The following is a 27,959-nucleotide window of genomic DNA, read 5'->3' as shown; positions in this document are numbered from 1 at the left end:
GCTTTTTTCAAATGATATGAACATTTTAAACTCTTTCCACAGTATGAACAGTAATGTGGCTTCACTCCTGTGTGAATAAACTGGTGCTTTTTCAAATAAGATGAAGTTGTAAAGCTCTTCCCACATAGTGAGCAGTCATATGGCTTCACCCTGTGTGAATGAGCAGGTGCTTTTTCAAATTACTTGACTGTGTATAACTCTTTCCACAGTGTGAGCAGCTATAGGGCTTCACTCCAGCATGAATGCGCAGATGCCTTTTCAAATAACACGAATCTGTAAAACTCTTTCCACAATGTGTGCAGTTAAAAGGCTTCTCTCCAGTGTGAATGCGCTGGTGGTTTTTCAAAGAACGTGACAGTGTAAAACTCTTTCCACAGTGTGAGCAGCTATAGGGCTTCTCTCCAGTGTGAGTGCGCAGATGACTTGTCAAATAATCTGATCCTGTAAAACTCTTTCCACAGTGGGAGCAGTAATACGGTTTCACTCCAGTGTGAATGCGCTGGTGCTTTGTAAAAGAACTTAATTCTGTAAAACATTTTCCACAGTGTGAGCAGCTATAGGGCTTCTCTCCAGTGTGAATGCGCTGGTGGATTTTCAAAGAACTTGACTTTGTAAAACTCTTTCCGCAGTGTGAGCAGCTATAGGGCTTCTCTCCAGTGTGAATGCGCTGGTGGTCTTTCAAAGAACTTGACTGTGTAAAACTCTTTCCACAGTGTGAGCAGCTATAGGGCTTCTCTCCAGTGTGAATGCGCTGGTGGTTTTTCAAATAACATGAATTTGTAAAACTTTTTCCACACTGTGAACACTGATATGGCTTCTCTCCTGCATGGATGCGTTGGTGCTTTTTTAAACCACTCAAATGTCTAAAATTCTTCCAACAACAAGAGCACTGATATGGCTTCAGTCCAGTGTGAATACGCTCATGATTTTTTAAAGTACCTGATTGTGTAAAACTCTTCCCACATTGTGAGCACTGATATGGCTTCAGTCCTGTGTGAATGCGCTCGTGAATTTTTAAAACCTCTTTGTCTCTACAACTCTTCCCACAGTGTGAGCAGCAATGAGGCTTCTCTCCTGTGTGAATGAGCTCATGTTTTTTTAGAGACTGACTGTATGCAAAACTTGTCCCACACTCTAAGCACTGATATGGCTTTTCTCCTGTGTGAATGCGCTGATGTGTCTTTAATTGAACTAGTTGTCTAAAACTCCATCCACATTGTGAACAGCAATATGGTTTCTCTCCAGTGTGAATGCGCAGGTGCTTATTCAAGTTACTTGAATCTGTAAAACTCTTTCCACAGTGTGAGCAGCTATAGGGCTTCTCTCCAGTGTGAATGCGCTGGTGTGTCTTTAATTGACTTAGTTGTCTAAAACTCCATCCACACTGTGAACAGCAATATGGTTTCTCTCCTGTATGAATGCGCATGTGTATTTTTAGTATACGCGGAGTTAAAAAACTCTTTCCACACTCTGAGCAGTAGTGAATTCTGTTCTTGTCCATTCTGCACAAATCCCTCTGTGGTGATTAATTGTGTGAAGACAGCCAGACGATTACGTTTCACTCTGTAGCAGAACAGTAGACAAAACATCTTAGATTATTTATTAGGTGCTAAATAAGTATCCTGTGCTTTATTCATCGGTCACAGAAACTGAAAAGTGGCAAATAAATAAACAAGGCCAAAATTTATGCTATCAGCATTCAGGTAAACATATAAAGCTCCCTCAAAAATAGAGCTGCCAACAAGAGTTTCAAAGATATGTCTACTTATTTGACATAACCATCCAGTAACTGAATAACTGACCATTTACCTTCAGCATGAAGTCTATTCTTGCAAATACAATATTCTGAAGTAATTTCATACTTTTTTAAAGAATATATAAACATTTCCTTATTTATTTCTTTTTAAACAGTTATTTAATTTATATTAATGTAAATAAAGAAAAAAACTGTTTTATTGAGATGGCATGTTTAGACTACTCTAAGTTTAACCCGTCTATTTAATTAATTATTTATTTTAATCAGGCAAATATAGTTTTTAATTGTGGAGACACAATTTAGTGCACAAAGATATTATACTCAATTTTGAATATTGTATTCATTTAAATCTCCTTAAATACACCTAACGTCAAAGACACAGTCTAACGACAGGCTATTTCACAGCCATTAGCCAACTATTACCACATTATCTTCTGAGTCTGGGGTGTGGCAGGTACACGTCTAGAACCATCTGGTCAATTAAAGATGTGCAAAGTGACTGGATAGATTGTTTTCTTATCAGGGTATGAAACATAAGTCTCTAAGGAATATAAAAATACAACTTTTCCTTAAAGTTATTTCTACCTTAACAGTTATTTAAGTTATATTATTTTAAATAAAGAAAAAGTTTAAATGACCATTAAAAAAATAAATAAATCTTACCACGTTTAAATGATCTTTTTTTAATCAAAGTAATTTCACCACAGTCTTGTGTGTGAATACCTCAACTATGCTGATCGTAAGAAGAATTTGACAAACTGAACAATGGGGTAACACATACCCTTGTTGTTGGTGATGAACACTCAAAGATCCTCAAATGTTCCTGCGAAGTGATTGAACACTGAAAGCATAGAAATAAATGTCCTATGAAACAAAATTGTTTCACCGAAAGTCTGTGCAGTCCGCTTTCTTTAGACAAAATCCAAACCCTTTAGCCCTCTAAGTACGAAAAAAACTCAATCAAATATGGATATCGGCTCATGACACTGAATGTGAAGCCTTTAACTGGCCAGTAATATGTTTAGAAATGCACACCACCTGTCTCACAGGAGTCCATCAATAACACTATAAAAATTTTCCATTGGAAAAAACCATAGGAACCATTACAACCACATTTAAGTTAAATGCAACATATGTAACTACTGTAATTTTTTTTCATTGAATATATTTAAAATGATAAATAAAAATTATATACACAAATAATTTATGAGAAATAAATCATAAATGAAAACTTTGAATGGGTTACATTAATTTGTACTTCCTGATTATTATGTCTGGTTATTTATGTGTTGCATGGTTTCTGGTCATTTTGTGGCTCACCAAGTCAAATCTAACTTTGTTCTTTTAGCAATACTATGTAAGATATAATTACTTTTTCTAATACAAGAACCATCCAATATTTGAATATACACAAAGCAACCCAATTTTGAGAATGATCCGGGGACCTTGGATACAACTTGCAGCATCTTACATGTGCAAAACTAACCATCTACCTTTAGCATCAAGAATATTCTTGTAAATATAATATTCAAAATAATATCATACTTGACATTTCCTAAGTAATATAAAAAACCAACAATTTCTTAGTTCTTCTTGAACAGTTATTTAACTTACATTATTGTAAATAAAGAAAAAATGTTTTCATTGGGATTGCATGTTTGGACTATGATGAGTTTAATTAATTATTTGTATATAAATATATAATAAATATATTTATCTATCTATCTATCTATCTATCTATCTATCTATCTATCTATCTATCTATTTATTTATTTATTTTTTTATTTTTTTATTTATTTTATGGAATCAGGCAAATCTAGTTTTTAAAATTATTCAATTACTTAAAGAAGGAAAACTTACAAGTGATCTTTTTCTTAAATCCCAGTAATTTCACAGCAGTCTTCTCAGTGAGAACCTCAACTAAGATGTCAGGGTGTCTCCTTTAAGTGCACCTGAGGACAAAGACTCAGTCCAACAACAGGCCATTTCACAGCCATTAGCCAATCATTACCACCATTATCTCGGTCTGGGGTGTGGCAGGTACATACATCTGGTCAAAGATATGCAAAGTGACTGGATGGATTGATCCCTTATCAGGGTATGGAGAACAAAATATTAGGAATCTAAAATGTAACTCTAAATATATAAGATTTATGTTAAAATTCTGCTACATCGCTGTTTCATATTTTATGAAACAGAGCAGGATTACAAATGGACAAACTAGTAAGCCTGATACACAACTAGGGTTGCCAAATTCCGGGAATTTTCAAGGCTGGAAATTAACGGGAATATATGGGAATTAACGGGAATATATGGAAATAAACTGGGAATTAAAAAAAAAAATGCAGAGTTGCCTATAACAAGGAACTTAAATGTATATCTTAAACCTAGAATAATCGCTCAATATACGTTTTGATATCGCTACATCCTATTTATTTGTTTTCCCAGCGTCAGCCGGCTAGGGGCGGACGCTGGGATAACAAATAAATAGGATGTAGCGATATCAAAACGTATATTGAGCGATTATTCTACTCAAAGGCAGAGACGTGACCGACATGATGTTATATCGCAAGTACCGCTAGTACACCTTTTTCACACCAATTATCTCTGTTGTACTTGCGATATAACATCATGTCGGTCACGTCTCTGCCTTTGAGTGCAGGTGAGGACACGTTCGAGCTGCACTCGGTGGACCTGGAGGCCATGGAGAAACAGATCCGTGACCTACAGGTGAAGCAGGCCAAGCTGCGGGAGCGGAAAGCCGCGCTGGAAGCTGCCCGGTCGGCCGCTCACAAGTCTCAGGTAAACTCCCGGCATGTAACTACTACTCCCTCCACCTCTACTCCGTGTGTTTCTCTGCCTTGGCCCAACGCACCCAAGAAGTGGCCTGGCCAGTGGCAATTCACTCCGGCACCAGGGCACCGCGGATCCTGGGTGCAGCAGCGGAGGACACGTGCCGGGCCGAGGACCTCTCCCCCCACCACCACCGCCGGTCTTCGAGATCCCCACCCGGAATCGCTTTGCCCCGCGACACTGTGATCATCAGAGAGACTCCATCGTCCGCCACGTCCGTGCTACTGTGGCTAACGGTAAGGCTCGCACTCACTGCTTACCTGGTGCCCGTGTTCTTGATGTCGCTGCACAGGTACCTAGTGTCGTGAGCAGAAACACCGGAGCCGTGGTTCTTCACACCGGCTCGAACAACACCAGCCTGAGGCAGTCTGAGATCCTGAAGAGAGACTTCAAGACCCTGGTGGAGACGGCTCGCAGTACAACGCCCACGGCGAGGATCATCGTGTCCGGACCACTTCCAACCAGCGAGGAATTGAAAGGTTCAGTAGACCTTTTGCTTTTAATGAATGGCTTCAGTCATGGTGTCAGGCTCAGAATCTACTCTTTGTCGATAATTGGAATGTTTTCTGGGAGCGTCCTAGGCTGTTCCGCACTGACGGCCTGCACCCCAGCAGAGTTGGAGCGGAGATACTCTCGGACCACATCTCCAGGGCACTGCACACCTTCTGACTGGTAAACTACGCTTTAAATTTAAATTTCAACAGCCCTCCTTCACCTCAACACATTGACACAGATGCACACATAGCTCACCCCATAGAAACTGTGTCTGTTCCCCGAGCAGTGAGATTCAAAAGTAATTATGTGAGACGTTCTCGAAATAACCTTACTGTAATTAGACCAGAAAAATGCCAAAGAAACAAACAAAAACAGTTCCTAAAGTTTGGCCTTCTGAACATTAGATCACTTGTACCCAAAGCACTTATTGTAAATGAAATAATCTTAGAAAATAGCCTTACTGCACTCTGCCTTACCGAAACGTGGATTAAACCAAATGACTACATCGGTCTAAATGAGTCTACACCATCAGGAAATATCTATAAACACGAGCCTCGTCAGACTGGTCGTGGAGGTGGTGTCGCCACTATTTTTAGTGATTACCTTACTATTACACAGAGAACACAGTATAGATTTAATTCTTTTGAAGTGCTCGTCCTCAATGTTACACTATCGCACATGCACACGAAAAAATCCCTGACGTCTCTTGCGCTAGCGACCGTGTACAGACCCCCAGGGCCCTACACCGATTTTCTTAGAGAATTCACAGATTTTCTTTCTGACCTATTGGTTAGCTTTGATAAAGCATTAATTGTAGGAGATTTTAACATTTATGTCGACGACACAAATGATGCGTTAGGACTCACATTCATGGACTTACTAAACTCACTTGGGCTTAAACAAAATATCACTAGAGCAACTCACCATCGTAATCATACACTAGATTTAATAATATCACACAGAATAGATGTCACTGATATAGATATCATTCCTCAAAGCGATGACATCACAGACCACCATCTTATAATGTACACACTACCTGTAGAACAGACTAACTGTCTCTCACCACGTTATCGACTCGGTAGAACTATTATTCCGACCACTAAAGACAGATTCACAAATAACCTGCCTGATCTGTCTCAACTTCTTACTGTACCCTTAAACACAAACGATCTAGATGAAATTACTAACAGCATAGGTGCTACATTCACTTGTACATTAGACACTGTTGCCCCAATCAGATTGCAGAAGGTTAGAGATAAAACGCTTGCACCTTGGTATAATAGTCATACTCACACCCTCAAGAGAGAAACCCGTAACCTCGAGCGAAAGTGGAGAAAAACTAAATTAGAGGTTTTTAGAATTGCGTGTAAGGAAAGTATGTCCAACTATAGACAGGTTCTAAAAGCTGCCAGGGCTGAGCACCTGAGCAAACTCATAGAAAATAACCAGAACAATCCCAGGTTTTTATTTAGTACAGTGGCTAGATTAACAAAACACCAGAAATCTGAACACACTATTCCATCACAGTTCAGTAGTGAGGATTTTATGAGATTCTTTACTGATAAAATCGAAAGTATCAGGAATAAAATAGGTGACACTCAATATATGAGAACAACTAGTGACCCAGTCTCACCTAAGGCTCTAGACAAACAACTACAGTGCTTTGCAAGTGCAGGACAGGAAGAGTTACACAAACTTATTACAACAGCTAAATCAACAACTTGTTCATTAGACCCCATTCCAACGAAATTACTGAAAGAAGTGTTAAATAAAGCTGGTGAGCCTCTTCTTTATATTATTAACTCCTCGCTATCTTTAGGTTACGTCCCTAAGTCTTTCAAGTTGGCAGTTATTAAGCCCCTAATCAAAAAACCTAATTTAGATCCAAATGAACTATCAAACAACAGACCTATTTCACACCTTCCGTTTATGTCTAAAATACTTGAAAAGGTTGTGTCTGTTCAACTGAGCTCCTTCTTACAGGTGAACAATATCCTCAAAGAGTTTCAGTCAGGTTTCAGGCCCCACCATAGCACAGAAACTGCACTTGTGAAAGTCACAAATGACCTGTTCTTAGCTTCGGACCAAGACTGTATGTCACTATTAGTTCTACTTGACCTTAGTGCTGCATTCGACACTATAGATCACAACATTCTCCTAGATCGTTTACAAAATTACACAGGTATTCATGGACAAGCTTTAAGTTGGTTTAGATCCTACCTGTCTGATCCTACTTGTCTGACAAAATACCATTTTGTAGAATTAGATGGTGAACCCTCCAGTTTACTACCAGTTAATCATGGGGTCCCTCAAGGATCAGTTCTAGGACCTCTGCTTTTCTCGATATACATGCTTCCATTAGGGAATATCATTTGAAGACATGGGATTAGTTTCCATTGCTATGCTGACGACACACAGTTATATATCTCATCAAAACCAGATGAAATAACTAAATTGTCCAAATTAACTCAGTGCCTTAGAGAGATAAAAGACTGGATGAGCTGTAATTTTCTGTTATTAAACTCTGATAAGACAGAAATACTACTTATAGGTCCAAAAACCAGTACACAGAAACTCTCACAATTTAACTTCCAATTAGAGGGATGCACTGTTTCTAGTAGCTCAACAGTGAAAGACCTGGGTGTTATATTAGACAGCCACTTGTCCTTTGAAAATCATGTCACCCATACCACAAAAACATTTTTAACCTTAGAAATATTGCCAAGCTGAGAAACATCCTGTCTCTATCTGATGCTGAGAAACTAGTTCATGCTTTCATGACCTCTAGACTGGACTATTGTAATGCATTACTAGGTGGTTGTCCTGCATCTTTAATAAATAGGCTACAGTTAGTCCAAAATGCAGCTGCCAGAGTTCTCACTAGGACAAGAAAGTATGACCATATAACCCCAATTCTATCATCTCTACACTGGCTACCTGTTAAGTTTAGAATTGACTACAAACTGCTGCTACTAACATACAGGGCTCTTAACGGTTTAGCGCCCACGTATCTAACTAGTCTTCTAACACATTACAATCCTTCACGCTCTCTGAGATCACAAAACTCAGGACTTCTGGTAGTTCTCAGAATATCTAAGTCTACTAAAGGCGGTAGAGCGTTTTCTTATTTAACTCTGGAACGGTCTTCCTGATAGTGTTCGGGGCTCAGACACACTTTCCCAGTTTAAATGCAGATTAAAAATTCATCTCTTTAGTCAGGCATACACATAACACATCCCATTATATTGTCCACTATTACATTAGACTTGCACATTTTTATGAACAGCAGATATGTTAATCCCTCTGCACTGCTCTTCTCTTTTTCTACCCATGCCGAGACACCCAGACATTGTACCAGCTCCGATCGTCTTCCGTGCGCTTAAGTTTTTGGACCTCCGCTGAGATGAGGCCGACTTTGTGAAAATCCTGAGACATCTACAGATCTACCAGCTCCAGTTGGACTCTGTGATACTAAGAGGAGATCTGAACTCCATGTGATCAATACACCAACACAACACTTGTCTGACTGTATATTTGTAATCACACCCTCCACTGTCACCCATATGAGGATGGATTCCCCTTTGAGTCTGGTTCCTCTCAAAGTTTCTTCCTTTACCAATTAAGGGAGTTTTTCCTGGCCACTGCCGCCTGAGTCACCTCAGACATGCTCATTGGGGATAAATACACATACATACATACTGAACTATATATATTTTGAATTTTTATTATATTAATTCTTTATATTACTCCTTATGTTTATCTTCTGTTCTATGCTTATGTTCTGTAAAGCTGCTTTGAGACAATGTCCATTGTAAAAAGCACTATACAAATAAACTTGAATTGAATTAAATGTGGGGGGCACGGTGGCGTAGTGGTTAGCACGTTCGCCTCACACCTCCAGGGTCGGGGTTCGATTCCCACCTCCGCCTTGTGTGTGTGGAGTTTGCATGTTCTCTCCGTGCCTCGGGGGTTTCCTCCGGGTACTCCGGTTTCCTCCCCCTGGTCCAAAGACATGCATGGTAGGTTGATTGGCATCTCTGGAAAATTGTCCCTAGTGTGTGATTGCGTGAGTGAATGAGAGTGTGTGTGTGTGTGTGCCCTGCGATGGGTTGGCACTCTGTCCAGGGTGTATCCTGCCTTGATGCCCGATGACGCCTGAGATAGGCACAGGCTCCCCGTGACCCGAGGTAGTTCGGATAAGCGGTAGAAAATGAATGAATGAATGAATGAATTAAATGTAGTTATAAAAATCTTAACAGCATAATTTTGTTTAAAACAACAAGATTTACTGCAATTTAAGTTGAATTTGTACCCTGCGTTCCTCGGTCACTCGCACACAGCACACTGCTTACTGGAGGGCCATTGAGGCCAACCCCCCTACAGGTACTTACATTCTTCCATAACATCCACAGTAACACTTTATTTTAGGGTCATTTAACTAGTTGCTTATTAGCATGAATATTAATAGAATATTGGCTATTTATTAGCACTTATTAAGCACATATTAATGCCTTATTCTACATTCTTAATTGTACCCAATACCTAAACTTAACTACCTTATTAACTCTTAATAAGCAGTAAAATAGCATTACCACATGCACAGATAATTTGATGACCCTCCCACACACACTCACTCCAACTGAAATAAAAATAAAATCCTCTATAAAATAATGTTTATTACAATTAAGTTTATTATGTTTATTATAACCGTAATAATGTTTATTATGCTTTTGTGTTACTCAATGAAATAATCAACTAAAGTTCTACTTACAATTAAATCAGTCAAGACGTCATTTTTAAAATTTGTATTACCTTGAATGAATGTCTGCTTATGACCAAACAAAGTGTTTATTTATGTTTGTATATGATATAGTTTATATACATTTCCCTATATTTCCAAATAATTCCCATACATTCCTGTAAATTCCCATAAATTCCCGTACATTTCCATAAATTCCCGTAAAGTTTCCAATTTTGAATATTTCCAAAATTCCCCGGATTAAGTTCCCGTGGAAAGTTTCCGTAAATTTACCAGAAACTTTCCACCCCTTTTCAACCCTATACACAACAGATATTATTGGCAGAATACAGCCAACTACAACTACTTTTGGAGGCAGTGAAGGATTTCTATACATTTCATTTACATTTCCAGCATTTAGCAGACACACTTATCCAGAGAAACTTACATGTTATACAACTAAGCAATTGAGGGTTAAGGGCCTTGCTCAGGGGCCCAGCAACGGCAGCCTGGTGGACGTGTGAATTGAACTCACAACATTCCATTTGGTAGGCCAGCAACGTAACCACTAGGCTACCACATCCCCAAGTGAGAAAATACTGTAAAATTTAATGAAAATAAAATGGAGCAAACTTTGGCATTGCTGCACACACTGACAAGCAGAAGCAAATGTGTAAATACATTAATCCTTTGTTACAATATAGAGGAATTTGAGTCACAGTACCAGTTGTGATCAACATAGATGTTGAATTTGCTAGTACTGTCTGAATCAGCTTCTAAAATAAAGTTTAGATGTCACATTAGTCATATTGTGGTGAATTTATTAAATATATGCTATGCTATTTTTTTGGAAGGTAGAAATAAAGTGACCAGTATATTTTGTTATAAAAGTACATTTCAGTTTCACTGGAAATAAACCTTATTAAATGTATTACATAAAAAATTTATTTTTTCTTTATTCAGTATATACTGTATATACCCAACTATACAGGTATTTATATCTATTGGTATAGATAGCGTTAAGTGACAGAACAAGCAAAAAAATGCAAATTGTCAATTGCAAAGTCACATTAATGTTTAAATATTTATTCATTAGTAAATGCATGAATATATTTCATTAAAAAAAAGAAAAAACCTTGTTGAAATGACATTTTCTTCTTCTTTTTTGTTTTTAATCCAAATAAATTCACTGCAGTCTTGTAAGTGAGGACTCCGACTATGTTACTATATAGCATAAGAAAAGTTTGACAAAATCAAAAATGGGGCTATTACAATTAAAATGTTCAGCCTGTTTGTTCCACTGCTGAGCAAGCAACATTGCATCCCTTAAATCTTTCACCTAAATACCGGACATATTTACTCACATCAGCAGTCCCCCCATCCAAAACTACACTCGCAACAAAACAACCACAGGCAACCTAGGAGTTCAACCAAACATCAAAAAGAATGGAGGGTAGCTGATCGTCTCATGCCTAGTGCAGTTAAATGAGAATATCAGTGTTCAGCATATACTGTATGGCCGATTAGCACAAGACCTTGGGAGTAAGGCTTTCAATTCGATTAAACATTTCGGTTTGACTGTTACCCATAGGGTGATATGGCGTAGTATGATTTTTGTCAACACATGATGACCAAAATATCCACAAACAGAGAACTTTCAAAATGTGATCTCCAGTCTGAATATGCTTTGTCTTGTGCTGGATAAACAAAAAAGTGTAGTGCAGAGAATTTCTTGAAGCAAAGGTCCAGAAGATCATAATGTCTAACTAGTTAGTCTGATATATATTTAAGTAGCCTAGTAGTTGTATCAACATCTGCAAGCAATCAATACCTGACTGTCAAATCAAATAAATGCAGTACAATTCAAAAACTATCTGACAATATTTATTGTCACGTAACATAGAACTGAACATATGTATGACTGTAGATATGTATAAAGTTCTCTCATTAAATAAATAAAAGGGCTACATTTCAAAATAAGAGAAAATAAATAAAATCTGAACATTGTGTGTTTAAATAAAGTGCTTAACTTTCCCTTTTATATCTCAGTGAGAAAACAGAGCTCTAGCTTGGCTTGCCAGGATGTTAAACATGGGCTTGAATGGAGTCAGGGCCGTTCTCATACACATGTGGAGGTGCTCATTAGTGACACTGGAAACATATTTAGTTTATTATGATTATGTTCATTGTAGAGAAAGCTGCCTCGCAGTTGTATGTAGAGCCAAACATGGTCAGGATGTACAGGGCTACTTTCCTCAGACCTGGGAAAGCTGTCTCAGGGATGCGGTCTTCAGATTTGAGTGAAAATGTTTGTTCAAAACCTTTATGTTTTGTCTCATAAAGGTGTTTCACATTGCCACTTTTAATATGTGCCACGGTTTCTGAACATATGGAGACACACTGGTTTAGTGTGAAGTGGGAAGTGTGAACAGAAATCAGTCTGTCCATTCTGGAGTAAATGTTTTCGCTGTCCACTTTTCTTTTTTTGGAGAGCGCCATTTGTTCTTTATTCTCCCTTTCCCCGTCTCCCTCGTCTGTTTCTCTCCGTCTCCCTCGTCTGTTTCTCTCCCTTTCTCCATCTCCCTCTCTCCATCTCCCTCGTCTGTTTCTCTCCCTTTCTCCGTCTCACTCGTCTGTTTCTCTCCCTTTCTTTTCTACATGTATCGCTATCTTTCTTTCATGTGTAACTTTACTCTAATTCTCTCTCATCGGTCTTGTACTGTTGAGTCGCAGGGTTTACTTCAGCAATGCACAAACTTGATTGGCTGAGTGGTATCACGTGGGATGGTTTAACTCGCATGCAATTGGTCTGTGCGTTTCCACTACCTTTACCGTAAATATTGCAAAAGCTGTGCTAGATAAAATAGAAGCACTTCGTCAAGTTTTAAATCATAACCTTTTGTTTTGGCCGTGGGTCCGGGTCCGTATTGGACAGCTTCTGGGTCCGGACCCAGACCGCCTGTTAGTGACCTATGGTGTAGTGGGTGAAAAGAAATGAAGACAGAACAGTTCCTCGGGGAGCATGTATAGGGGTTTTACACCTGGTCTCTTCATGCTTTTTCTGTGATCAGATACCTATCCGATCATAAAAAGACCAGGTCTAAATGCCCTCCGAAACGTTTTCGAGACGGATATAAATCCGATTGCTCAAACCACTTCAGGAGGTGGTCTGGGACGCATTTCAGATGAAACTGGACAGGTGTAAATGAATGTGGTTGTTCAAGCCACATACGTCAGCGATATACTCCTCTCAAATGGAAGTACGTCACTCGCAAGTATCTCACGAGTCGTTCATCGCGCCAGAAACAAATATGTTTTCCCACCAGTGCTGGCTCTGATCTTTCACCCAGGTGTCTCGTTGGGTCTTAAAATGCACTGCTGCCGCCAGCGAAAATGCAGCAAACAGCAAATGCTGTTTTTTGTAGCAACTGCATACACCAAAGCGTGTTCCATTTCAAATACCCCAGAAATGAGGAAAAATATATTTGCATTTTGGGCGGGAGTAGAAAGATCAGATCGAGATCAGATTCGCCAAGACGCATTTATGTGGCCTAATGTAAATGGAACAGTTTTAACAAATCAGATAGCTATCGGATCAGAGAAAACACATGAAGTGACCAAGTGTAAAAAGGCCCTTTGTTTCTAACTGCCTTCTAGAACATTCATTATGTGCCTTTACATGTGTGATGCGAGTGCCAGTGGTCTATAGTCATTTAGTTTGCTGGGGAAACCCTTCTTTGGTAATCCAATCATGTCAAAAGCAGATGTTCTCTCTCTAGGCTCAGGCTGAAAAGATACTTAAGCACTCCACTATACCTCAGGTTTGGAAAACATTTGAATGTAAACTGTATCCTTCCTATATATTCATTATGGTGCTTTGATTATTTAATAAATGTGGATGAGTTTGGGTAATTTACCAAGGACAAAAACTCAAATATCTTTGAATGATTCACTATAACACATAAGGTACATGATTTACCTAAAAGACTGAAGGCAGATTTGCATCCACTTTGTAAATAAAGCAAACCCAATGTAATGAGTAATTTAATGTAATAAGTAAAACTAACCTAAGCTAATCAGCACATAGTTAAATTTACAAAGAAGAATTTTTAAGTTGCTTTTTTTTATTAAATCTTATCTCCCAATTTTACAGCTCATGCACACACATTACTGTTTATAACCATTGTAGTGTAATAAGTTCATCTACTGGCATTCTGGGGATGGGAAGAGACTGGTCAAAATCCAGAGTAAACCTCACTGTAAAGATCACACAAAGCAAGCCAAGCTCAGGATTGACCCAAGGACCTTGAATAATTGATACAAACTGCTGCACCTTATTATACCTAATATTAATTAACATTTCAAGCGTTTGTCAGTGTACACATGAACTGAAATTTTTCTTGACAGTGTCTGCATTCTCCACCATTATAGGTTTTGCATGGGGAACTTCAAATGTTCTTGGTTAAATCTCTACAACACTTTTCATATTGTCATCAGCAATATATTTTTCTCCATTGTGAATAAGCTGGTGCTTTTTCAAATGATATGAAAATTTTAATCTCTTTCCACAGTATGAACAGTAATGTGGCTTCACTCCTGTGTGAATAAACTGGTGCTTTTTCAAATAAGATAAGGTTGTACAGCTCTTTCCACATAGTGAGCAGTCATATGGCTTCATCCTGTGTGAGTGCGCTGGTGCTTTTTCAAATTACTTGACTGTGTAAAACTCTTTCCACAGTGTGAGCAGCTATAGGGCTTCTCTCCAGTGTGAATGAGCAGGTGTGTTTTCAAATAATCTGATCTTGTAAAACTCTTTCCACAGTGTGAGCAACTATAGGGCTTCTCTCCAGTGTGAATGCGCTGGTGCTTTTTCAAATAAACTGATCCTGTAAAACTCTTTCCACAGTGTGAGCAGTAATACGGTTTCACTCCAGTGTGAATGCGCAGGTGCTTTTTCAAAGTACTTGATTCTGTAAAACCTTTTCCGCAGTGTGAGCAGCTATAGGGCTTCTCTTCAGAGTGAATGTGCAGGTGCTTTTTCAAATAAACTGATCCTGTAAAACTCTTTCCACAGTGGGAGCAGTAATACGGTTTCACTCCAGTGTGAATACGCTGGTGCCTTCTCAAAGAACTTGATTCTGTAAAACTTTTTTTGCAGTGTGAGCAGCTATAGGGCTTCTCTCCAGTGTGAATGCGCTTGTGCTTTTTCAAAGAACGTGATTCTGTAAAACTCTTTCCGCAGTGTGAACAGCTATAGGGCTTCTCTCCAGTGTGAATACGCTCGTGAATTTTTAAAGCACTTGGTTGTGTAAAACTCTTCCAACATTGTGAGCACTGATATGGCTTCAGTCCTGTGTGAATGCGCTGATGTCTGTTTAAGTGACTTAGTTGTCTAAAACTCCATCCACATTGTGAACAGCAATATGGTTTCTCTCCTGTGTGAATGCGCATGTGTATTTTTAGTATAGTCCGAGTTAAAAAACTCTTTCCACACTCTGAGCAGTAATGAATTCTGTTCTTGTCCATTCTGCACAAATCCCTCTGCGGTGATTAATTGTGTGAAGACAGCCAGAAGATTACGTTTCACTCTGTAGCAGAACAGTAGACAAAACATCTTAGATTAAATAAGTATCCTGTGCTTTATTCATCAGTCACAGAAACTGAAAAGTGGCAAGTAAATAAACAAGGACAAAACTTATGCTATCAGCGTTCAGGTAAACATATAAAGCTCCCTCAAAAATAGAACTGCCAACAAGAGTTTCAAGGCTATGTCTATTTATTTGCATGTTTCATGGTTTCTGGCCATTTAACAGGCCAATTTAATTTAACTTTGTTTCTTTAGCAACACTATGACATAACCATTCAGTAACTGAATAACTGACCATCTACCTTCAGCATAAAGTCTATTCTTGTAAATACAATATTCTAAAGTAAGATCATACTTGACATGTTTAGACTATTCTAAGTTTGGAATCAGGCAAAAAAAAAAAATTGGAATCAGGCAAATACAGTTTTTAATTGTAGAGACACAATTTAGTGCACAAAGATATTATACTCAATTTTGAATATTGTATTCATTTAAATCTCCTTAAATACACCTAAGGACAAAGACACAGTCCAACAACAGGCTATTTCACAGCTATTAGCCAACTATTACCACATTATCTTCTGAGTCTGGGGTTTGGCAGGTACATGTCTAGAACCATCTGGTCAATTAAAGATGTGCAAAGTGACTGGATAGACTGTTTTCTTATCAGGGTATGAAACACGTCATAAAAACACAACTTTTCCTTAAAGTTATTTCTACCTTAACAGATATTCAAGTTTTATTATTGTAAATAAAGAAAAAGTTTAAATGACCATTAAAAAAAAGAAATAAATCATACCAATGATATTTTATTTAATCAAAGTAATTTCACCACAGTCTTGTGTGTGAATACCTCAACTATGCTGATCGTAAGAAGAATTTGATAAACTGAACAATGGGACAACACACACCCTTGTTGTTGGTGATGAACACTCAAAAGTCCTCAAAAGTTCCTGTGAACTGATTGAACACTGAAAGCATAGAAATAAATGTCCTATGAAACAAAATTGTTTCGCCAAAAGTCCATGCAGTCCGCTTTCTTTAGACAAAATCCAAACCCTTTAGTCCTCCAAGTACGAAAAAACTCAATCAGATGTGGAGATCGGCTCATGACACTGAATGTGAAGACTTCAACTGGCCATTCACTATGTCTAGAAATGCACACCACCTATCTCACAGGAGTCCATCAATAACGCAATAAAAACCATAGGAACCGTTACAACCACATTCAAGTTAAATGCAACATATGTAACTACTGCAATGTTTTTTCATTGAATATATTTAAAATGATAAATAAAATGTATATACACAATTTATGAGAAATAAATCATAAATGAAAACTTTGAATGGGTTACATTACTTACTTTGTACTTCCTGGTTATTATGATGTCTGGTTATTTATGTGTTGCATGGTTTCTGGTCATTTTCTGGCTCACCACATCAAATCTAACTTTGTTCTTTTAGCAATACTATGTAAGATATAATTACTTTTTCTAATACAAGAACCATCCAATATTTGAATACACACAAAGCAACCCAATTTCAGGAACGACCCAGGGACCTTGGATACAACCTTCAGCATCTTACATGTGCAAAACTAACCATCTACCTTCAGCATCAAGAATATTCTTGTAAATATAATATTCAAAAGTAATATACTTGACATTTCCTAAATAATGTGATAAACCAACAATTTCTTAGTTCTTCTTAAACAGTTATTTATCTTACATTTTTGTAAATAAAGAAAAATGTTTTCATTGGGATTGCATATTTGGACTATAAGTTTAATTAATTAACTGTATATAAATATATAATAAATATAAATAGATTTAATGGAATCAGGCAAATATAGTTTTTAACATTATTCAATTACTTAAATAAGGAAAACTTACCAAGTAGAAATGAGCTTTTTCTTAAATCCCAGTAATTTCACAGCAGTCTTCTCAATGAGAACCTCACAAACTGACAAGCAGAAGCAAATGTGCAAAATACATTAATCCTTTGTTACAATATAGAGGAATTTGAGTCACAGTACCAGTTGTGATCAACATATATGTTGAATTTGCTAGTACTGTCTGAATCAGCTTCTAAAATAAAGTTTAGATGTCACAGTCATATTGTGGTGCATTCATTAAATAAATGCTATGCTTTTTTTTGAAGGTACAAAAAGTGACCAATATATTTTGTTATAAAAGTACATTTCAATAAACCTTATTAAATGTATTAACTAAAATCAGACAAGAGTTATTTTTTCTTTATTCAGTATAATTTATGTATGTATTTATTTATATATATATATATATATATATATATATATATATATATATATATATATATATATATATATATATATATATATATAAATAAATAAACACATACATACATACACACACCAAACTATACAGGTATTTTTATCTATTGGTATAGATAGCGTTAATAAGTGACAGAATAAGCAAAAAAAGGAAAATTGTCAATTGCAATTGCAAAACACATTAATGTTTAAATATTGCATGAATATATTTTATTAAAAAAAGAAATAAAAAAAATCTTGTTAAAATGTAATTTTCTTCTTTTTTTTGTTTTTTATCCAAGTAAATTCACCGCAGTCCTGTGTGTGAAGACCCCAACTATGTCACTATATAGCCATAAGGAAAGTTTAACAAACTCAAAAATGGGGCAAAATGTGCTCTCCAGTCTGAATATGCTTTGTTTTGTGCATATTCATTATGCAATGTGAGTGCCAGTGGTCAATGTCAATTTTATTTCTATAGCACAACTACACACAACACCAGTGGACCAGTGTGCTTTACATCAATGCAAAAAAACAATAAAAGATCAATAACATTTATTCATTTTCGACCACTTATCCAAACTACCTCGGGTCATGGGGAGCCTGTGCCTATCTCAGGCGTCATCGGCCATCAAGGCAGGATACACCCTGGACGGAGTGCCAACCCATCACAGGGCACACACACACACACGCAATCACACACTATGGACAATTTTTCCAAAGATGCCAATCAACCTACCATTCATCAATAACAGATTTAAAAAAAAAACCCATAGAAGAACACTGACACACAATACAGTACAATAAAATTGTAAAAAGTAAAAATAGAATTTCATCCTGGACCATATGCTGATTCAAAAAGGTACGTTTTTAACCTAACTTTTTAAAAACCGATATGGAAGGAGAAAATCTAATGCTAACAGGCAACGCATTCCACAGTCTGAGAAAAGCTACCGAAAAGGCACGGTCACCCCTATTTTTCAGCTTTGATTTCGGAATTGCTAGCAGTCTCTGATTAGATGACGAGAGACACAACTGGACGATGTTCTGTCAGTAAATCGGCAGGATAAGGAGGCGCCAAACCGTTTAAATATTTAAATACTAACAGAAGAATTTAAAAATCAACACAATATCATACCGGCAATCAGTGCAGAGAACGTAGTACAGAAGTAATTTGGTCTCGTTTTTAAGTGCATGTCAGAAGTCTTGCCGCCGCATTTTGTACCACCTGTAATCGGGATAACGCTGTTTGAATAATCCTGTAGTACAGTGAGTTACAATAGTCCAGCCTTGATGTTAAAATGCATGAATTATTCTTTCAAAGTTATTAAAAGATAAAACAGGTTTAACTTTAGCTAAAAGATGAAGCTGAAAAAAGCAGGATCAAATTTTAAGCCATCATCAAAAACAGCCCAAGTTCTTTACCCAAGGCTTTGCAAAAATAGTTCAATTTACCTAGTGTTATTTAGCTAGGAGAGTTAACTGAACCAAAAACTATTATTTCAGTATTATTTTCATTAAAATTGAGAAAACTTAAAGATAACCAAGCTTTCATGTCAGATAAGCAGGACTTGTGTTTCCAGCCCATCAAGATTAGGTTTTAGGGGTAAATAAAATTGAGTGTCGTCCACATAGCAATGGAACGACAGCCCGTTTCCTGAAAATGGACCCTAATGGGAACATATATAATGTAAAAAGAATGGGAGCTAAAAAATAGATCCCTGAGAAACACCACAAGATAGTACAGCAGCCTCTGACGTATATTCCCCAATATTAACAATGAACTTAATATTTGACAGATAAGATTTAAACCATTCGAGGGCAGCTCCTTTGATACAAGCACAACGCTTGAAGCCAGCAAGAAGAATCTACTCAGATATTACTCAGATATAGAGAGACTCAGATCTAGCAGTACAAGTATGGTACAAACCCCAGAATCAGCAGCTATTAACACATTGTTAAGAACCTTCAGGAATGCAGTCTCTGTCAAATGGTATTTTTTAAAACCTGATTGAAAGAGTTCAAATACCTTATTTTTTATCCAGAAAACTCTGCAATTGTTGCAACAGTCTTCTCTAGAATCTTTGAAATATGAATTAGAAACAGGTCTAAAATTAGCCAAAACATTTAAGTCCAAGTTTGGTTTCTTTAACAATGGCCAAACTATAGCATGTTTTAGCTCTTCTGGTACTATGCAAGTTTTCAGACATCGATTTATAATATTAAAAAGTTATGGTCCCACTGCATCAAATACTTGTTTCAAATGAAATGAGGGGATGGCATCCATAGTGGAGCCCTACGGCTTTAATTGACCCACTATTTCTTGTAGAGGATTATGAGAAATAGGTTTGAATTGCTTGAATTCTGTCAGCAGGGTCAGCAGAAGGGTCAGCAGAAGGACAAAAGTGTCCCGATCTGATGTCACTAATCTTATTGACAAAAATGTCAGAAAATCATCACACAGAGTCTTTGATGCTACAGGGTACTCATAAACGGGTGGATTAATAATAGAGTTAAAAACAGAAAAAGAGTTCTTGGTCTATGATCATTTTTAGTAATGAGTTTCACAAAGTAGCTGGATCTTGCTGCTCTCAAAGCCTTTTGGTATTTTAACAATGACTCCCTAAACATTTCAAAAGAGACATGAAGCTTATCTTTCTTCCATCTATGCTCTGCTCTTCTGCAGAACTGCCTCAAGGAGCGTATGTTCTCATCAATCCATGGCTCAGCTCTTGGATTAGGTTTTAAGATCTTTACAGGAGCTACTGTGTTTAAAACATTCACAAATGTAGAATTGAACTCCAAAAAAAGGTCATCTGCACTTAATTCATACTGGTTTGCATCCATAGCTTGCATAAGATCACAAAAAGCTGATAAGAAAACTGTACTAGTAGTAGAATTGATTAATCGTGATTTACGGACCTGCCTTTTAACTTGCAAGGAGTTTGATAATGTAGGAATAGAAAACATAACATTTATGATCAGAAAACCCATTATCCACTATCTCCAAATCATAAAGAGAAATACCATATGATAACACAAGATCAAGAGTGTCCACCTTGATGGGTAGGTACATTTATATGATGATCTAGATCAAAGGCATTTATCAACGTAATAAACTCTTTGGTTAAAGAGTCTACAGTGCAACACATGCATGTTAAAATCTCCAATAATTAACAATTTATCATACTTTGGTACCAGTTCACCCAACAAAGAAGTCTGCATTATATTTAGGAGGGCGATATAACAGGGCAATCAATAGTGGACTTTTCAGTTCAAGTGTAAATAGCTGCAGCTCAAAACTTCTGTAATCATATTCTACTATTTGGTGATGAGAAAATGGTCTATAGTCATTTAGAAATTTAAAAGTTTACATCCAATACCAAATACAAAGATGACTTTTGGAAGAAAGTAATATATATAAAAGCTTGCCTAAAGCTATACCCAGTATGCTTTCTATTCTATTCTATTCTATTCTATTCAAAGGACTCCCATTGTGAGGGCCCTGAAAAGACAAGAAGAAAAGAAATCTAAAGATTCAAACAATAGATTAGGTAGAAAAACTTGAAGATGATCCTTTGTTCCTGGGGACTTCGGAGGACATCCCCGTTCAAGGTAAGACCAACTCTGATAGTTGATCTTGTATTATCAATATTAACCCTTGCAATCTAGGACACTCATTAGTGGGATTGTGGAAGGGTTTTCTACACACTCCGAAAACAAGGGTCACTATGGGACAAGTACATCAGTAAAATTACGTCATGCCGGCCCCTACGGGGACCTTTGAAAAATAATGCATAGAAAGTCTGAGACATGTGAAAAGTTCAACTAAATAAGGTATCTGCACAAGAAACTAGAAAGTATCCGATACAAGAGATAGTTGGGGAAAAAAACAAAAAAACTTCCATTCCATAAAATGAGCAATCCACCTATGATACATTGGGTACCAAAACTGCCAGCTGGCCCTCACCAACAAGGAGGGGCAGAATCGGGATCACACTGGGAGGTGAGATGCATGCCCTAACTCAAAAAAAAAGTATTAAAGATTTGTGTAGATCTCTGGGAAAGGATGTTGTCGTCCGAGGGGATGATAGCATGCAAGCCCCTCCAGAACATTCAGGCTCAAGCTGGATAGTTAGTATATGGCACAAAGGTAAGGAACCTTCCATTACCACCAGAGACTGGGAGAAAATCAACAGGCGACATGTCACAAGCAATTTTAGGAGACACGTCTGTTGCGGGAAAAAGTACAGGACGAGGCAAAACTTCCATGGCCTAAGAATTGGTAGATGCTCTTAGGAAAAGGAGAATTAGTGTGAGACAGACGCCCTCAGACAAGGATGAAATAGATTCAGTAAGGTCACGGCCGTGGGATGAGCCTCAGACAAGTGGTCTCTACCCCTTCTACCCCAACATAAAGATCCTACTAACGTACTATTCAGTACCCCAATAACCACTGGGGAACAAGTCCAGGATGATGTATTTTCTAGTGACAGTGAGTATAGAAAGATGCATCCAACCAAGAACTAGAATAAAAACAAGGCGATGAAGGTCAACTTATAGGGATAGGAGAAACTCAAACAGAGCAGGGGAGCAAAGAATAAAAATAAAATCATAAGGTGAGTGTTAACCTCAGCCGTGTTGAACCAAATGAAGAAGCCAAACACTGCATCAAAAAGGCTACAAAATATTCACTGACCTGAAGCTGAGAAAAATGCTACACCTGGCCACTAGAGAAACAGTGGATGAGATAAGGGACAGGACTGACGTGAATGAAGAGGCCAAAATAGACCTAATCGAAATGATGTGTGAAACAATGCAAGGATTCCTAGGTCATGTAATCTCAGAACTCACTGACCTAGACAATCCCCACATAGGGGGACTAAGAGACAGATTAACGGAAAGACCAAATTCGATCAATGAAAGAGCCGACACACCGCATCCCCATGCTCAGAGTGACTCCGGGTCAGAATACGAGTGTGACCTGGATGGTGCAAGGCCCTTAAGCCCACATAGTGAAAATTTCAGGCGAAGTGGATGAAATAGGAATAAGGAAAAAGAAACCTATTGTAAAAAAGAAAGACTAGAATGGCTAAACCAGTTACTGACCCTATTAGGTCCAAAATACTTGCAGGAACCAAACTAAGAGCAAAAGACTCATTAGAGAAGGCTAATCAACTGCTCAAGGCAAAACAAATGCACCAACAGAATTGATAAACCAGATGTTAGTGCACAAAATAGGGCCAGAATGGAACACTGAATTAATAACACATAAAAATGACCTATCCTGGGAAACCCTCACAAAAAAGAAAAAGCCAGAATCAAGAAAACAATACAGGAACATGGCCTAACCATCTTCCTAACAAAAGAAATAGATAAAGGTACAGGAAGACAGGCTATTCTAGAAACGTCATTATATTCCTTCACTGAGGATTAAGCTCATGGGGTTTTCTGGTCCCATTAACCCCCATGAGCTTAATCCTCAGTGAAGGAATAAAATATGATAGAAAATCCACCCTGATAAAAGAGAAAGGAGGAGAGAAGGACAAGAGTAAAGATCAGCCCTTCGTACAGAAAGGGAAACAGAACTCAAAACCGTGAATATCACCCCAGACAGGCCAGAACACTACCAACCATAAAACTACTAAACTAACCATAACATACTGGAAATGAGGCCTACTAAAGATAGAGGAAACTCACAATACTGCCCCAGACAGGACACATCCTCTTAGAGGCCATATAAACCAACCGCACCTAGCAAACTTCCTGCTAAGTCTGATGGGAGAAAGAGTAGTGATTACATTGATCCAGAAAAATGGAACAAAATGACCCCTAAAAAACGAAACAGAGTATTAGAACAAAGGAAAAAGAAAGCTCCAAAACCAACTTCGACTAAGAAACTGCAAGTAATTAAGAAACGCTAGGAAGAGTCGGCCTCCAGTAGGGAACTAAGAGATGCCCTCGATAAAGAAGGTATCCAGGAAGAGGGAGGTCAACTAAAAACTAGAATAGGACATATGGAATTCATAATTGACACGGGAGCTGATGTATCCACAGTATCCCAAAAAGAGGCTGGAAATCTAAAACCAATGGGAAGAAATACCTAATAGAGTCATATGATGGTGAAATAAAAGAAAAAAAGGTGTATGATCTAGAAGGAATCGAGGTCATAAAAGCCCAAGAAAACCTCTTAGCCCTAAAAAAATGTGAAACACGTAAAGGGCAATACCAAAGTTGATCAGGAAAAACAGATAGAAAGAATTCTTAAAGAAACTAACCTTGACAAAGAGAGGAAAAATTACTAAAAAAAATTACTAAAAAAAAAAAAAAAAAAAATCACAAAGGGATATACAGTAAAAGCAAAAATGACTGCTGCCAAATGGGCCCTGAACATACTGCTACCATAATAGGAGGAACCCCAGGTCAAAAATGACAATACCCTGTTAAAAAAAGAATCTATTGAGACCATAAGACAAACACTTAAAGATTAGAAAAGCAAGGAGTAATCAAAAAGGTCAAAGGCGCACCTACGAATGCACCCATACAAGCGGTAGCAAAACCAGATGGAGGCTGGAGCTTAATAACTAACTACAAGGCTTTAAATAAAGTCTAATAACTTGAAGCCCATTGACACGGTCAACATACAAAGAACTGTAACGAACGGGAGATTTAAAAAAGAAGGTAGGGACCATAGATACAGTAAAATAAGTACTTCATTAACAATCAGTTGCTAAAAAAACAACGGAATAAACTCGCTATGAGATCTAATATGGCCCAAGGATCAAACCCAGAAGCTGTAACTTTTACCACAGCCCTATTCATACTCAAGCAGGATTAGTATATTTACTAATCAGACCACATCACTTGGAAGTATCAGTCTTGATGAAGGCAGGAGAGTGTAAAAAAGAGGGGGTGCAAAATGGAGACACATTAAAAAATGGATGACTTTTAGTATTCTCGGATTGGCAAAACTCTTCCTACACAGTGAGCAGTGAATCCGGTCCTTGCCCATTCTGCACAAATTCCTCTGTGGTGATTTATAGTGTGAAGACAGCCAGATGATAATTATTAGATTATTAGGTGCAAAACAAGTAACATGTGCTTTATTCATCAGTCACAGTAACAAAAAAGGGGGAAGGTAAATAAACAAGGACAAAACTTATGCTGAATAGATTAGTACTACACAGAAGCAGCATGCTATCAGTGTTCAGGTAAACATAAAACTTACTTAAAAATAGAGCTGCCAACAAATCATGTACAAGAGTGTCAAAGTAATGTCTGGTTATGTGTTGCATGTTTCTGGTCACAGAATATACTGAATATTCGCTGCCAAATTTGAAATATGACCTGTCTACCTTCAGTAGGGCTGCAACAAACGATTATTTTGATAATAGATTAATCTAACGATTATTATAACGATTAATCGACTAATCATCGATTATTGTCAATGTCACTGACAACTAATCAGTAAGTTTTGAACGATTATTCAGCTTTTTCAATTAGTTAAAACATTGAGTTATACATATTCTAACTATAATATAAAAAAAGAAAATCACTTCAGCTTTTGAAATGGTTGTTTTAATGAACTTTGAGCCAACTAAACAGGTCATTCTCTTTTTAAGCAGTTTAACTATTCTGTTATCTTTTAATTAAAAAAAAAAAAAAAAAATTTACACAAATGAATCAGCTGCATTACAGACAAAAAAAACATTTTATGTATATATATGTTTGAATGTAAACATCTCTTGGCAGCAGTATTAAGAGCTTCATTTGTAAAACAAGTGTTCAGTTTAATGAAAAGCAGTATGTAACAGTGTCCTTTCTGCACTGGCCTTTTTTGGATTTTCAAATAAGTGCTGAATTAAAATGAAGAAAGGCCAGCCTCCTCTTGTGCCAGGATGTTTCCTTTTCAAGTGCTCGAGCATGCACGTTGTGCTTCCATGAAACGCAAGTTCTGCCTTGCATGTATTGCACACAACTGCATTTTTGGTTGGACGTTTTGTAAAACTTTCCCACACCTTGCTTGTTCACATTCGCTTGCACTCCGTCATAATTTGCGCTTCTTTTAAAAGTTCTCTTCTACCGCATTTGTTAGGGCTGCATTACACTCTAGCGCTACAGCGCTGTACCGGTCAAATCGCGATATTGCAGGCCCTTACATTAGGACACGTGAGAACAAACGACTACTCGACAACAAAGATATTTGTCGACAATTTTTTATTGTCGACAATGTCGACTAATCGTTTCAGCCCTAACCTTCAGTATACTTTCTTAAGGAATCTAAAAACACAAAATTTTCAATGAAATGTCTGATTCTGTTTCTGATGAACTATGCCAAGGTTTACCTGTTTCTTTCATTGTTTGTATTATGTATTCAATTTAAGTGCATTATTTATTCATAGAAAAAAAACTTGCCAGGTTAAAGTGATCTTAATCTTAAATCCCAGTAATTTCAAAGCAGTCTTCTCAGTGAGGACTTCAACTAAAATGACAAAAGTGTGTCTCCTTTAAGTACACCTGAGGACAAAAACAGTTTGACAACATGCCATTTCACAGCCGTTAGCCAACTATTAACACCATCGTCTGAGTCTGGGGTGTGACAAGTAAAAAGCTAGAACCATGGACTCAATTAGTCTCAAATAGACTCAAGATATTCAGAGTGACTGGAGAGATTGTTATCTTAAGAATTTATGGAGAACAAAATATCAGAAATCTATTATGTTACTTTATTAAACTTCAGCTACATCAAGGTTTCATATTTTACTGCTAAACCTAATACACATCACATCAACTACTAGTACCAGCTGTGATCAATATATTGGTTTAATTTGCCAGTATTATCTGAATAAGCTTCTAAAATAATGTTTAAATATCACACGTCACACTTTGGTCTATTTATCAAAGGAATTCTACACTCAACACCAAAAAAGAAATAATAAATAAATAAATAAATAAATAAATGATTTCACTATTTTCTTACAGTGTATTTTTCTATTTCTTTTTTATTATTTTACATAAAAGGCTGTAAAACTAAATCAAAGGACAATCAGGACAAAACGCTTCGATATCATTATTGAGCTAATAATAATTAAGCTAAAAGTAACAATAAATGCAAGAAAATTAGTTACCAGAGAGTAAAATCACCTCGTTCCCTAGAGCTCACACGGTTCTACTGAATGCGCATGCGCGAAGCAGGAGTAACTCACACACACACACTCACTCACTCACACACACACACACACACACACACACACACACACACACACACACACGGTGCCCCACTATTCAAGGCCCCACCGACAACAATTAGGAACCTCTAACAAGAATCATTTAGTTATAGCAAAATTTACATTTAACAAGTTTTGATGAAGTTAACCCATTCACAAAATTATTTATTTGTTTATTACAAGTTGATCATTAAATGCATTTCCCAAACAACCGACTACACTGCCAAAAAAAAGACATGTTTACCTTTAGCATCAAGACTGTTGTTGCAAATATAATATTCAAAAGTGACATCTTACTTAATGATAAGACATCCCAAGTGTCCCGGAAGTCTCCCGCATATTGATAGCGGCTCCCTGATGCCTGCAAATTAGTTAAAATCTCCCGGAATCTTGAGCGAGCAAGCAAGAGCGTGCAGAGACTGTGCTCCAAACCTGGTAGCGCGCGCACGGCAGAGAGTGAAGGGGACGAGAGACCTTGCGTGTGTGCGTCATTAAGCGCATGTAAGACAGAGAGCATCCTGATTGGCCTGTTTCGGTAAGTCAACCAATCAATTGTCAGTGTGGGCGGGGCTTTTATATCTTCTCACGAACCGAATTAATCAGTGTATCTAGAAACAGGAGCTCCATCATGGTCCATGGCAGAGGGAGAGAGCCCCAAAAAACAAAAAGTATAAGACACATTTTACACCATCATGGCCCATGGCAGAGGGAGAGTGCCCCAAAAAACCACATTATAAGACACATTTTCAGGGAACTCAAGGCAAGAGTGACATTTTCAACCCCCAAGCAAAAAAACTGTTTCACCAGGATCACTGACCACATTTTAACCAAATACAAATAATTTGTTCAATTTCCATTTATTAATATGTATGTGTGTGTGTGTGTGTGTGTGTGTGAGAGAGAGAGAGAGAGAGAGAGAGAGAGAGAGATTATGACTGATGTTGTTTATTGTAAGTGTTTGTTGCCTTTTTGGACTCCTTTATCATTTGTAATGTTGGCTCCCAAAACAA

General features: G+C 37.4%; 1 protein-coding gene and 1 pseudogene across 1 annotated transcript; both read right to left on the bottom strand.

Moving 5' to 3' along the window:
• On the bottom strand, positions 1-27,399 carry LOC132847664 (zinc finger protein 420-like). The gene is made up of 4 exons (XM_060873163.1): positions 27,247-27,399; positions 17,325-17,394; positions 2,538-2,597; positions 1-1,563 (listed from the first exon to the last, which is right to left on the bottom strand). Exon 4 carries the CDS (start codon positions 1,499-1,501, stop codon positions 146-148), a length of 1,356 nt encoding a protein of 451 aa, XP_060729146.1. The 5' UTR covers positions 1,502-1,563; positions 2,538-2,597; positions 17,325-17,394; positions 27,247-27,399; the 3' UTR covers positions 1-145.
• Positions 9,840-27,959, bottom strand: part of LOC132847659 (zinc finger protein 850-like) — a 182,406-nt pseudogene continuing 164,286 nt past the window's right edge.

The sequence above is a fragment of the Tachysurus vachellii genome, chromosome 6 (assembly GCF_030014155.1).
Source record: "Tachysurus vachellii isolate PV-2020 chromosome 6, HZAU_Pvac_v1, whole genome shotgun sequence".
NCBI classification, from domain to species: Eukaryota; Metazoa; Chordata; class Actinopteri; order Siluriformes; family Bagridae; genus Tachysurus; species Tachysurus vachellii.
Note: the sequence above shows the minus strand (reverse complement) of the source record. Positions and strands in the feature narration are given on the sequence as shown.